Raw genomic sequence first — 12,712 nt, 5'->3', positions numbered from 1 at the left:
ACACACAGAAGGGAGAGGCTAGGCCAGGAGGGTGCAGGCATTTGGGAGCCTGCTCCCCTGCTCGCCAGCTGGGTGTCCTTGGGCAGGCAGTCTCCCCAAGCTTTGGTCTCTCCTCTGCCACATGGTTGCCGTGAGGATCACTGAGATGGTTTGTGCCGAGCACTGCCTGGTGGCTCACTGTAAGTGCCCGATGAATCCAGGGCCCTCTTGGCTATGGTAGCACTTACAAGGTCTGTTGCGCACCGCAGGTGGTTCTTGCACGCAGGGCCAAGTGACTTGTACGTAAGAAATAGGCTGCGTGGATTGTCTTTTGGGACAAGGGGGAAAACATCTTGCAGGATCTCACTCTTTCATCCTTGCATCCATCCTTCCATTGCACGCTCACCCATCAGGGGTCATACGCTTGGCGAGCACGCACGATGTCCCAGGCACCGGGATCCAGCAGGGAACATGCAGCTGGTCTCTGCCCAGGTGGGGCGTGTCACCCAGTGGGGTTGGAGCTGACAAGAGAAATGACCACTGCCGTTGCAGGGCCCCGGGCATCACTGTTCTGGGGTAGGGCAGGCAGCTGAGCACATGAAGCAGGGCCCAATCTCACTAGCTGGAGTCTCCTCCTTGGTGACGTGATTCCACCCATGCCCCACCCGCCCCTTGTTTGATGGGGACCTCAGCAGCCCTCTGCACCGAGACCAGGACTGAGAAATCTCCCCAGAGCCTGTTCCCATTAGGGACTGTGGGAACCAAGCCTGGGGCTAGAGGGTGGCTCTGTCCCCAACGTCTGCTGGTACCCGAGAGCGGTCCCAGTCGGTCCCAAGGGAGTTGTGGATGCTGGACACTCTGGGACCTGTGCACAGCAAACTTCATTCTAAATTTAGGGAATCCTTCAATCAAGCGAGCAAACAAAAGCCTCCTGAAAAGAATTCTCAGCACATGGGCCAAAAGTCAGTCCGGCTGCAAAGTGGCTTTGGTTTAGCAGTGGTCTTTTTCTAGAAGAGGATATCCTGAGAGTTTTGAAAGACGAGTATGCAGAGCTGGAACACTGTGGGAGGACAGGAATCTTCTTTCTCACACATATCCGCAAAGGATAGCAGAGGAAAGGAAAGGTTGTCAAGAAGAGCTTTTGACATTGGGACCAGGGTTTGCCGGAATATTCTCATAAAGAAGCTGGATATCTGGATGAATATCAGTTCAGGAATTTTTCCTAGACCAGGACCATTTTTTAAGACCGATTTCATAAGGAGATTGGGAAATAGACCAACGAAGACAGATAGCATTCTTGGTCACTTGGTTTTAACAAACGTAATACAGAGGTAGAAGGTCTGTATGTAGGTGGACTTCCATCCAGAAGAGGGCTATTCGTGTCACGTTCGTGGGGCAGCTTCTGTGTGGCAGGCGCAGACCTCCTGGGACACGTCCAGCACTCACTTAACTGTGAGCCACACGGGATTCTAAATGTTCTAGTAGACACAGTAAAAAGTAAAAAGAAGGGAAAATTTAGAATATATTTGATTGAATTCAGTGTATCAAAAATATTACCATTCTAATGCGTATTAATAGAAAGTTATTGATAAGAAATATGCTTTTTTTTTTTTTTTTTAATAAATAAGATCTTGGAGATCTAGTGTGTATGGTGCACACACAGCACATTTTCAGTTTGGGCGAGTCGCATCTCAAGTGCCCAGTAGCCACTGTGACTGGTTGGTTCCTCTACTGGGCAGCCCAGCTCTGGGACTCTTAAGGGTTGGGTGTCTAAAAATCTCTGTGTATCCAGAAACTCGGAGAAGCAGAAACCATTAAGCTGTTGTTTCCAGATGGCATGAGCTCTGCCCTCTCCGCCAAGCCAGCTGGACCGCGGCTGGGGGTCAGGTTCCCTCTGCTGTGCAAATGGGTGGGTTGCCCCCTCCCGCACCCTCTAAGATCTGCACACGCAGTAGCTCATCGAATCCCCCCAACAGCCCCATGCGGTGGGGACCCCAGTTAGCCCCACTTTATCAGCAAGGTAAGGGAGGCACAGAGAGGTTAAGTGACTTGTTCAAGGTCACCCAGCCAGCAAGCCACAGAGCCATGATCGAATCCAGACCACCTACCCCAGCCCCCGTGCTCTTCCCCAGCACACGTGACTCCACACCACAGATAGGTCCCTGAGCCTGGGCCACAGGCCCTGCCCAGGAGGGGCCAGGGGAGCATTCAGTACGAGGGTGCACTTGTTTCTATCTTTAAACTATTTATTAGAAAAGAAATACGTACTTACTATTTAAATAATAAGTCTCAGGAGTAGAAAATAAGAGTCCCCCACAGGTGCCCTGTTAACCTCTGTTAATTGCTCATTTACAGCTTTCCAAGCCTTTTCCCCCTGGGGCACATACAACACGCTTAAAAATCAAGACGGAGATCATGCTGCACACAGTGTTCTGAAACTCTTTTCCCTAAAGGATATTTTTATATTTCATGAAATAAGGGGAAGGGGTTTGACGGGGTTTGGGCTTTGTGGGTGTAGTGCATTCATCTCCGTGCATGGCCCCGCCGCACACCAGGCACACCATCCTTTCCCTGAGGGGAGATCATGGTTTAAACCGCGTAGGAAGGATGAAACAGCTCGTGCTGAATGCACGCACCGACCCCGGTGCTTGCCCTGCACGAGCTCGCGTCCTCTTCCCAGTCCCTAAGGAGTGGGGCTTCCACGAACGCTGTTTTACAGATGTGAGAACGGGCTCAGGGAAATGGACTAATAACCAAGGTCCTACAGATAAGATCTGAAGCTGTGTCTGTCTGACTCTTGAATTCTCAGAAGTTCAGTAAACAGATGAGACTCTGGGAGAACAGGGTTTGAATCTTTGAAACAAACAAAATACCTACACAACACATAAACATCTATACACATACATATATACGTATCAATATGTATATGAACACGTATATGTAGAAACGATATATATTTTTTTAAATATTTTATTTATTTGACAGAGAGAGACACAGCGAGAGAGGGAACACAAGCAGGGGGAGTGGGAGAGGGAGAAGCAGGCTTCCCGCCGAGCAGGGAGCCCGACGCGGGGCTCGATCCCAGGACCCTGAGATCATGACCTGAGCCGAAGGCAGACGCTGAATGACTGAGCCACCCAGGCGCCCCTAGAAATGATATTTCTTAATTAAAAAGAAATCGCACACTTAAAAAGCCAGGAGGGCAGTGAAGGGTTCCTTTCTTGCAGTCTTTTGGGCGCTGGGTTCTGTGACTCTGTGGAGCGAGCTGCCAGCTCGTGGGCAAGCCCGAGGTCCTTCCCAGGACGGGCCGCCCCACGCTGGGAGCTCCATGCTGTACTGTCATTGCAGTCTGGGTGGTCTGGCGCCAAAGGGCCATCAGTCCCTCCCTGAGTGACCTTCACCGGCAGCTCCGGGACGCAGTCCAATGTTTGCTGCTCCTTGCGGACCTGCAACCTCCCCTCTCCCTCCGGGACCTGGGGTGGGCCGATGTCGCCCTCGGAGATGGCGTGGCCACAGCCTGACTGCTCAGGATCATGGTTAGGGGCCTCGACACACCTGGGTCCACATCCCAGCTGCACCTGGAACAAGGTGTTCGATTTGGGGCAAATCGCATCATCTCTCAGAGCCTTGGTTCCCTTTCTGTAAGCGGCGAGAACCTTAGGGATCTCAAAGGATGGCCTCGAGGGGTGCACAGGGTGAGATTACATAAGGACCTAGGTGGCATCCGGCGGGCAGTGAGGGGGGGCAGAGCTGCCGGCTCCCAGGGGTGCGTTCCCGCTGCAAACCACTCACCAGGGCTGAGTTGTGACCCCCTGAGGCTGCAGACACTGGACGTTTCCCAGAGCGCCCTTGTCACAGCTCAGCCCCAACAGATGAGCACTCTGCGTGCTTGGAGTCAGCTGGAGGGGCCCCCCTCGGGGCTTCCCGGCCAGTGCTGGTTCTCCCCAGCTCTGCGAGGGTCTTCTGTGTGGGCTCTCTCTTCCTCCCTTCTTTCCTTTTCTTCTTTTTAAAATTTGGGAGACCTCAATAAATAATTCTAATTTTAAAGTAATTTTAAGAAATCAATTTTAAGAGATTAAAATCTTAATTTTAAGAAACTTCAAGAAGATAATTTCAAGAGATTACGATCACTGAAAATCCCACACCCAGTGTCAACATTCTGGTGTGTTTCCTTCCAGATTTTTTTCTGTTCACAAACACCTTCTTGTTTTTGTTTTTACCCAAAAGGGATCAGACTCTGTGTATTGTTAGGTTAACTGGTTTTCCCAGTCAGTAACCGCTTGAATGTGCTCCCAGGCCACGACCCATGTAGCCACCCAATGTTTCAGTGGCTGCATCCTCTTCCCTTGTGTGGGCAGACACACATCTGTTGACAGACATCCGGGCTGGGTTGTGTTTTTTTTTTTTTTTTTTGCTTTGCTGTGATAAACAACACGGCAGAGAACATCTTTGCACAAGCCCTGTACTTTCCCAACAGTTTCTTAAGATAACTTCCTTTTAGTAGATTGGTCACAGCGCCAGACGGTCTCTTTCCGCGGGGAAGTATGGCTTGTTCCGGGTTAGATCTGCCCCCAGCGGCTTCTTTGGCGGCAAGAATGAAAGCCCCTTCCCTTACCGCGCAAGGTCACAGTGGATGCAATCCTTGCCTGTCCCGCCACCTTCTCGATGCGTTGTCCCTCCTTGAGACCCTTCACTGGCTCGCCTCTCCATTCCGGGGTTGCACTGAGACCAGGGCCTTTGCACCCATTGTCACCTGACCCTGAATCCCACCCCCCCCCCAGCTGCTGGGGGTGTCCCCTGGTCATTCAGCCTGACTCACAGCTGCTGCCTCCCCACGCTGCTTTGGTCCCATCACCCTGCATCCCTCACCCCTGCCCTGCTCCGGTCCCATGACTCTGGTCCCATGACTCTGCATCCCTCACCCCTGCCCTGCTCCGGTCCCATTACTCTGGCCCCATTATTCTGCATCCCTCATCCCTGCCCTGCCTCACCTCAGTCCCCTTTCCCTGTGTGGTTTTACTTCCAGGACCTGTCACTCTCTGAGATGATCTCTTACCCATATTTAGCTGTTATCTCCCACCCCCAGCCTAAGGTCTGTGAAAGCAAGAACCTCATCAGTTCTGTTAACCCATGTCCCCAACACACAGCCCAGAGCCCAGCACATAGTAGGTGCTCAGCTGCACACCGGTTGGATGACAGACAGATTGCCGAGTTCAGAAATTTGTTCAGAACTCATTGAATGATTTTTTTCAAAACTTTTTATGAAAATTATTTAAACCCTTTATTAAAATGGTTCAATGCCATGCCAACAGACACTCCCTTCTTGTGTGTGTGGTAGTTACAACCAACCCAAGGAGAGAATCGGGACTGGAGGGCAAGGCTTAGGAATGGCGGGTGGGAAGGCTGGCTTACAGTTTATCAATCACACCCACTCTTCATCAAACACGCACAGCCGCCGACTCGGCCGGCAGGACGGGGCTCAGTCGGCGTTTGAGGTACAAACGAATGGGGACCCACCCGAAGGCCTTTTTGAGTAGCCCAAACCCAGAGGAATTCTCCGCCTGAGACAGTGGATGAGCCTGACACTTGTCACATTGACACCCTCGGCAGTGTCAGCCCACTGGTCTGATGTGTTAAGAAATACACACCCCGTTCAGCAGGCTCTGCTTTTTGCCTCCGAGGTGGATGGGCTGCTCAATGGGGATGCTTCGTAGGTAGCTTGGGGCACTTGTCCGGATGACAGCCTGACTGGCCGTCTGGTCCCTGGGTGGTTTGGGGCCCTGTGATGGGGAGAAGCCGCTGCCTCATCTCTAGAATTTACAGTAGTAAGTCAGAGACACAGACCTTGGTATTCTCCCCCAGTGTGGCTTGCCCACCGTGAGGAGTAGCTGAGAACCTTGTGGCTCTGGGTGGCTCTCCCAGACTGTTCATTCGGGCAGAGAATCTGGGGAAATCTTGCAGCCCAAAGGCCTGAGGAGGGCCCTGGAACTTGAGCTTTCCAGAAACCAGCAGGGCAGCCGGGGTAACCCCAGCCCCGGCACGGCCACTCCCTCCGTCCGCGGTCTGGTGGGGAGCTGCGGGTGCGGAGGCCGGCGGCCCAGCATTCTGCTCTGTCTGGACGCCTGGCTCTTGCTTACGGCCCCATCTCGCCAAGTGCTCCCATCTGATACACGTTTCAAAAGTTCAGTCCCAGGGTAGCCAGAAGCACAGAGCTGCCATGGGGAGAGGGGGAAAACAACCAGGAATTCCAAGCAGCCTGCTTCCCGAGGATTGCTACCCTTCCCGAGCCATCTGAGAGGGCAAAGGCCATCTGTCTGGTCTGGCAGTTGCAGCTGGAGGGGAGACTCTTACAGGAAATCATGCTTAAATCAAGGCTCGGCTGTTAATCTTATGCTCAAACTCATTCATAATGAGCAAAATGCAAGTGAAAACTCTGTGTGGATACCATGCCCCACTTTTGAATGGCTGAGCACCAAAAGCTGGATACCACGCCGGGCTGGCGAGCTCGTGGGCTGCCCTGGCTGCCTCACACGCTGTTGATAGGACTTGTCCATTGGTGGGGCCCTTGTGGAGGGCAGTCTGGCAAGCTGTCCAGATCACAAATGCGTGTGTCCTGTGATCCAGCCATCCCACTCCTCGGGGCCGATCTGCAGGTGCTCTCATACATGTGTGGAAAGTCCCAAGGACGAGGCTGCGCTCTGTAGGATTGTTTGCAAGAGCAAAATATTAGGAGCTACTAAGGCTCCATGAGTAGGGACCCAGTTAGCTCTGTTGGAATACTTTAATATGATAGGATACTGTGCTGCTGAATACAAAGCATGGGGAGGCTCTTCGTGTACCGCAAGCTGTGCGTCTCACAACGGGGGCTGGCGAGGACGCAGAGCCCCCACAAGCCCCTCACGTGTGGCCGGTGGGGAGGTAAGATGGTGCAGCTACTTTGGAAAACAGTTGGGCAGCTTTTTAAAAAGGCGAACATATGTTTCACCTATGGACCCAGCGGTGCCACTCTATATCGAAAAGAAAAACATGTCCCTACAAGTGTGCACCCACAAACGTTCCCAGCAGCATTTTTCATAGATGCCCAAAGTGGAGAGAATCTATATATCCGTCAGCTGGGGAATGACTAAAGAAAACGTGGGCTATCCCTATGATGGAATATTATTCAGCCATAAAAAGGAGGGAAGTACGGATCACACTGCCAAATGGGATAAGCCTCAGAACCATCCTGCTGAGCGAAAGAAGCCTGGCGGTCAGACTGCATATCGTATGATCCCGTTCACGTGAAACGTCCAGGACAGGCAGATCTGCACGGACAGAAGTTGCCGGGGCCAGTGGGAGGGGAACAGATTAAAACTGGGCATGAACAGTCTTTTGGGGTGATTCTAATCATCTAAAACCGGTTTGTGGAGGTGACTGAACAACCCTATAAAATAACTAAAAATCACTGGATCGTACACTTTAAAAAGGGTGAATTTCATGGCATGTTATACCTCAGTAGAGCTGGGGTTTCTTAATTTTTATTTATGTATTTCTGTATTGAGTGTGCATGCGCTGGGAGGGGAGGGGCAGAGGGAGCGAGAGAGAATCTCAAGCAGACTCCATGCTCAGCGCGGAGCCCGACACGGGGCTCGCTCCCACAACCCTGAGATCATGACCTGAGCCGAAATCGAGAGTCCGCCACTCGACCGACCCACCCAGCTGCCCCCATCAGTAGAGTTGTTTGTTTGTTTGTTTTTAAAGCCTTCAGTTAGCCGAAGGCTTTAACTCCTGCCTTGAGAGAATGACTGTTACCAGCTGCGTGACCTTGGGTAGTAAGTCCTTGCTTTCTACTGCTGCTGTTTTCTCACCTGCAAAACGAGGTCACTGATGGCACCCACCAGAGGAAGAAGGTGAAAAGGCGTGTACACAGTGCTTTGCGCGGTGCTCGGCACGGCGTCCTGGCCCCGTCGGCGTGCGCTGTTTCAGTCACCGCGGCTCAGCGTCAGCCAGATGGCCACCGTGGAGGTCGACAGGTGGTAGCCAACGCCAGGCAGAGGCCTCGGAGGGTGCCCTCGGTTCAGACGGACTGGGGCCAGCGAAACCCAGATGGAGCTCAAAGAAAAGAACTTCACAGCCCGGCCTGACCCAGATTCAGACCCAGGCCCGTTCGCAAAGAGAATGGAATCTGCCGGCTCTTCCCGGCCCCGGGGACAGGAGCTGTGTTTCCAGCAGCCGCGGGGAGGTGTCCCTCTGTCCCTCGGCCACGGTTCTCCCACCTCGGGGATGGGGGGCACCCCGCTCTCCCTTCCCAGAGCCGGTCTCTGTAGAAGGCCCTCCTGATCTTTCAGTAATGTGCCCTCTGCCTTCTTTTTCAGCTTGAGGACCCCTCGAGACGGAAAGGCCTTCCGGATCTTTGCTGTCAGGCAGTGAATTTCCAGCGCCGGGGAGAAGGGGGCGTGCGTCTTCAAGAGGGCTTCAGGGTTTTGCTTTTTATTTTTGTCATTTTGGGAGGGGGGTGGGCTGGGGATATAGAGAGGCAGGAAACTTCCTTTGAATGGCGTTCGGTGTCACACCCTCTGTGCCTTTGTCTCGAACCACATGGAGAAACAGCGTCCTTGGGGTCCCGGCCGGACAGCTGGTGACTGGTCCTGCTGAGGCCGAGGGTCTCCATTTGTGTGCCCTCTCTGCACGGACGGTCACCAAGGCGTTCCTCCCTGGTGCTTCTAGGTGGGCGGTGGGGAGAGGGTTCCAGGCCCTCGGAGATGGAGGGATTCGGAGCTCACGCCGGGGAGGCATGCAGGGGCGGGAAGAGGTAGAGTGAGAGCCTGCAAGGTGAGTTTCAGGAATGGAGTACAAGGTGGTTATTTAAAAACTTTGAAAACACAGTCCATCCCTACCAATGGAGAAAAATGGGTGTAATGTTTGCTGGTCAGACACATGGGCTGGAACCAGGGGGTGGGGGAGCGAGGCCCGGGCCCCCCCCCGCCCCCCCCCGCCAGCACCCCGCCTCCAGCAGGCTGGTTCTGTAGACAGCAGTGCTGGTTTATTTAGAGTTCCACAGTAACTCCAGAGATTTATCTTGTCTTTGTCCTTCCCTTTGTCCACGTGGCCCGTCTGTTTGCTGCCGTGACCTTTGGTCTCCTTGAGGACAAATGAACCAGGATCCTTTCTTTGCCCCCTCCCCGTGTGGCTCCTGGCCCAGCCCAGACTGGTTTATGCATCACCTTCCCCACCAGGGTCTTTGCTTTGCCAGCGGTTCTGTTGGCAACACCCTCCCCCGCCCCTTTTTTTTCCCTCAACTCTTAGTATCTCTTGGTTCCACTGAGGTGTCTACAAACAGCCAGTTGGCAACACCCTCCCCCCTTTTTTTTCTCAACTCTTAGTGTCTGTTGGTTCCACTGAGGTGTCTACAAACAGCCAAAGGAGGGCTGTTTTGTTGCTGCTTTTAAAAAGCAACAATGAAATATGCAGAGTCCCCATGCGTCGGATGACCTAGTTTTTAGCAGTGGGAGGAATGGATTCCTGAGTACATTCCTCGCCCAGGTTAGCAGCTCTGGGAAGAAGAACAGTTTGTGGTTATGAAACCAGCCTGCGGTATAATAGCAAGAGATGGTAACACTCTAGAAGGATTTCTCTTCCTGTTTTTGTGGAACAATTCTTGCCAAATCCTCCTCGGGCTCCGAGGAGCGCGGTGCTCTCTGGGTCCCACTTCATAAAAGTTCTTCATGAGCCCAGACCAAAAACCCACAGTGAAATAAAATACCTTTTTGTAAATAGCATTGCTTTGCCGAAGGTAAAATTCTACCCTCCGCCACGAGGCTGGCCGATCTCTCACTTTTGTGAACGCCGGGTTTACATTTGATTTCACCCTCCGTCAAGATATTTCAAAGGCAAAGGAACTAGCAGAGGGTTTAAAAAAAAAACAAACCAAACCAAACAAAGCAAAACCAAGATGGTCCGGACAAGGAAGTCTACTTGGGGAAGTAAGCTTGATGTGTTCTCAAGAGCATTCCTCCCTCGTGCACACACTGGAGGTAAATAGCTTCCTTCCTCCACCTTTAGGAATTGGGTAAGAGCAATGCTACCCTTAGCTGAACGGAGCTGAACTTAGCAGAGCTGTTTTTCCTTCGTGCACTGTGGGCTCGTAGTAATTCATAGGTTTTGACGATTCAGCCCCAAATGTCAGAGCACAAGAATTTGGTCAGCCTGTCAGTTATGTGTCTCGTGACAGCCCAAAGATCTGAGTACTTGGAAACTTCTGGATCCTAGGTGTTGTGCTGCTGGACGCTTGCTTCCTCAGCCCCTGTTCTGCCACCAGCCTTTTGTGGTCTGTGGCTTTGTTGGGACTGCAGGGTTGGGGTTTTTAGAATTCGCGACCATCCAGGGGCTCTTCCCAGAAGCATCCTTCCCAAGGGAGAACCTGAAACGTCTGGTGTGAGCGGACCCCATCACGTTCAACTCAAGTCCCCCGGTTGCTGGACGCCTCAGTAACCAGCCGGTCTCACGGGATCGGCAGTCCTCACCCAGAGCCAGAACTCGTTCTCCTCTCCGTACTCACCAACATTTTGCAACTGGAACCATTTTTCTTCTGAAAATGGAAACAAGGCTGCAAAGTCTATCCCCCTGTAATTAGAGACCACCTCTCATTTTGTGTGTTAACAGGACCCATCATGCCATCGGCACGTAACCCACATAGAAAGATGACAAATCAGGCCAACACTGTTTCTGGGTCTCCTGCCCCCAAAATGGAAAGTTCTCGTTTCCTTCAGATTTCTACCCCATCACGTTCTGGTTTTCATATTGTCTGTAGGCTCACTCAGCCCACAGCTTACATGTGTGCTTTTTTCTATGAAAAATGATGTATTTTACTACTTCCTATGTACAAAAGTTTATTGTAAATTTGTGTGTGTGTGTGTGCTTTGCATGAACAGGGACCACGTTGCTGTTGTTTCAATAAAACTGGTTTGATTTCTAAAGTGTTTCTGTGACGTATCTTTTTTGGACAAATCTGAACAGTTTGCGAAATAAAACGTTTACAACCCCCCTCGAAGGCTCTTGGCTGTTTTATTTTCGGAACTTCTACCAGGAATGTCACACCGAGGCAGGGAGATGCTGACCCCTGCAGTATTTTCTGGCGCCTCGGGGAAACCTCCATCCGATAAGCAGGAAGAGATGAAGAGATGTTGTTTAATGTGTGCAGACTATGTATGGATGGGGTGGGGGCGGGGAGCTTGTCAAAATGCAGATTCTGGGGGTGCCCAGGTGGCTCAGTCGGTTGAGCGTCCGACTCTTGATGTCGGCTCAGGTCATGATCTTAGGGTCGTGAGATCGAGCCCCGCGTCAGACTCTGTGCTGGACGTGGAGTCGGCTTGAGATTTTCTCCCTGTCTGCCCCTCCCCTGCTCACACACGCTCTCTCTCTCCCTCTCTCTCTAAAAAAAGAAGAAAGAAAGAAAGACAGAAAAAATACAGATTCCGGTCCAGCGGCTCTGGTCTGGGGCCCTAGAGTCTGCATCTCTCACGAGCTCCTAGTGACGCGAGTGCTGCTGGCCCTCCAGCATACCGTGTGTGTCAGCGAGGAGTCTGCTCGGGCGCCCACAACAAAGCAGCTCAGACCTGGCAGCTTCCACAACAGAGATTTATTCCCTCCCAGTTCTAGAGGCTGGAAGTCCGAGATCAAGGTGGCAGCAGGGTCGGTCTCTCCCGAGGCCTCGCTTCTTGCTTGCAGATGGCCACCTTCTCCCTGAGTCCTGGACTTTGGGCGAGCACCCCTAGTCCTACTGGGTCAAGGCCTCACCCTTATGACCCCCATTGAACCTTAATTAACTCCTTAGAGGTCCTGTCTCCAAATATAATCATGTTGGGAGTTAGGGCTTCCACATCTGAACCTGGGGAGGGGGGGGCATCAGCCTCTTTTGGTGATTGCTGTCATGTGTCCCCGGGTGTCCCAAGTCACTGTAGCCATGGGGGGAGGTTCAGGGTCTTGGCTGATCTTTACGTCTTACCATTAACGCTTCAGCCTTTGTATTCCCAGCACCCCGTTTATGTTCTTTCCATTGATGGTGAGGATAGCTTTTCTCTGTAATGTGTATACCTAGGCTTTGAAAATGTGGATTTAAAAATATTGCATGAGCACTTATGCAGCTGGATTGCAAAAATCACAGACATTGGATGACTGATGTCTGGTGCACACTGGTTTCTGACAAGTGCATGGTCAAGTCCACGGAAATGACCCTGTTGGCAGCTCCCTGCAGGGCATTGGGGGGGGGGGAACCTCTCCTGCCACCCCCATCCCAGATCTGCAGCCTCTTCCTCCTGCATCTGATTTGGTCCCTTTTATTTCAGATATGATATTTTTCCATCCTAGAATGTCCATCTGGTTCTTTTCCTAATTTTCTAATTCTCCATGAAATTTTTCTTTTTTTTTCATTTATTTTGAAGATATTTTCCTTTATGACTTCAGCATAGATATGTCAGCTAATTCCTATGTCTGGGTCATTGTGGGATCACTCACCATTGATTGCATTTTCTCTTGAGCAAGAGTCGACACACTTTTTGTTAAAGGACCCAACCAGTAAATATTTTAGGATCATGAGCTGTAGCATCTCTGTCGTGAAGCCTCAACCGAGTGTTTGTGGTGTGAAGGCAGCCATAGATAGGCATAAATGGATGAGCGTGAGTGTGTTCCAGTAAAATTTAATTTTTTTGAGAGAGAGTGCACGTGGCGGGGGGGGGGGGCAGAGGGAGAGGGAGAG

General features: G+C 51.8%; 1 protein-coding gene across 1 annotated transcript in view; it reads left to right on the top strand.

The window, feature by feature from the left end:
- The window catches only part of CRISPLD2 (cysteine rich secretory protein LCCL domain containing 2), a 60,961-nt gene extending 52,076 nt beyond the window's left edge, over positions 1 to 8,885 (top strand). Inside the window, exon 15 of the mRNA XM_032389935.1 lies at positions 8,334 to 8,885. Within this exon, the coding sequence (XP_032245826.1) occupies positions 8,334 to 8,388 (55 nt within the window). The 3' untranslated portion in view covers positions 8,389 to 8,885. The remainder of the gene's footprint in view (positions 1 to 8,333) is intronic.
- Positions 8,886 to 12,712: the final 3,827 nt, after the last annotated feature.

Source organism: Phoca vitulina, unplaced genomic scaffold (genome assembly GCF_004348235.1).
Source record: "Phoca vitulina isolate PV1807 unplaced genomic scaffold, GSC_HSeal_1.0 scaffold56, whole genome shotgun sequence".
In the NCBI taxonomy this organism is placed as follows: domain Eukaryota; kingdom Metazoa; phylum Chordata; class Mammalia; order Carnivora; family Phocidae; genus Phoca; species Phoca vitulina.
Note: the sequence above shows the minus strand (reverse complement) of the source record. Positions and strands in the feature narration are given on the sequence as shown.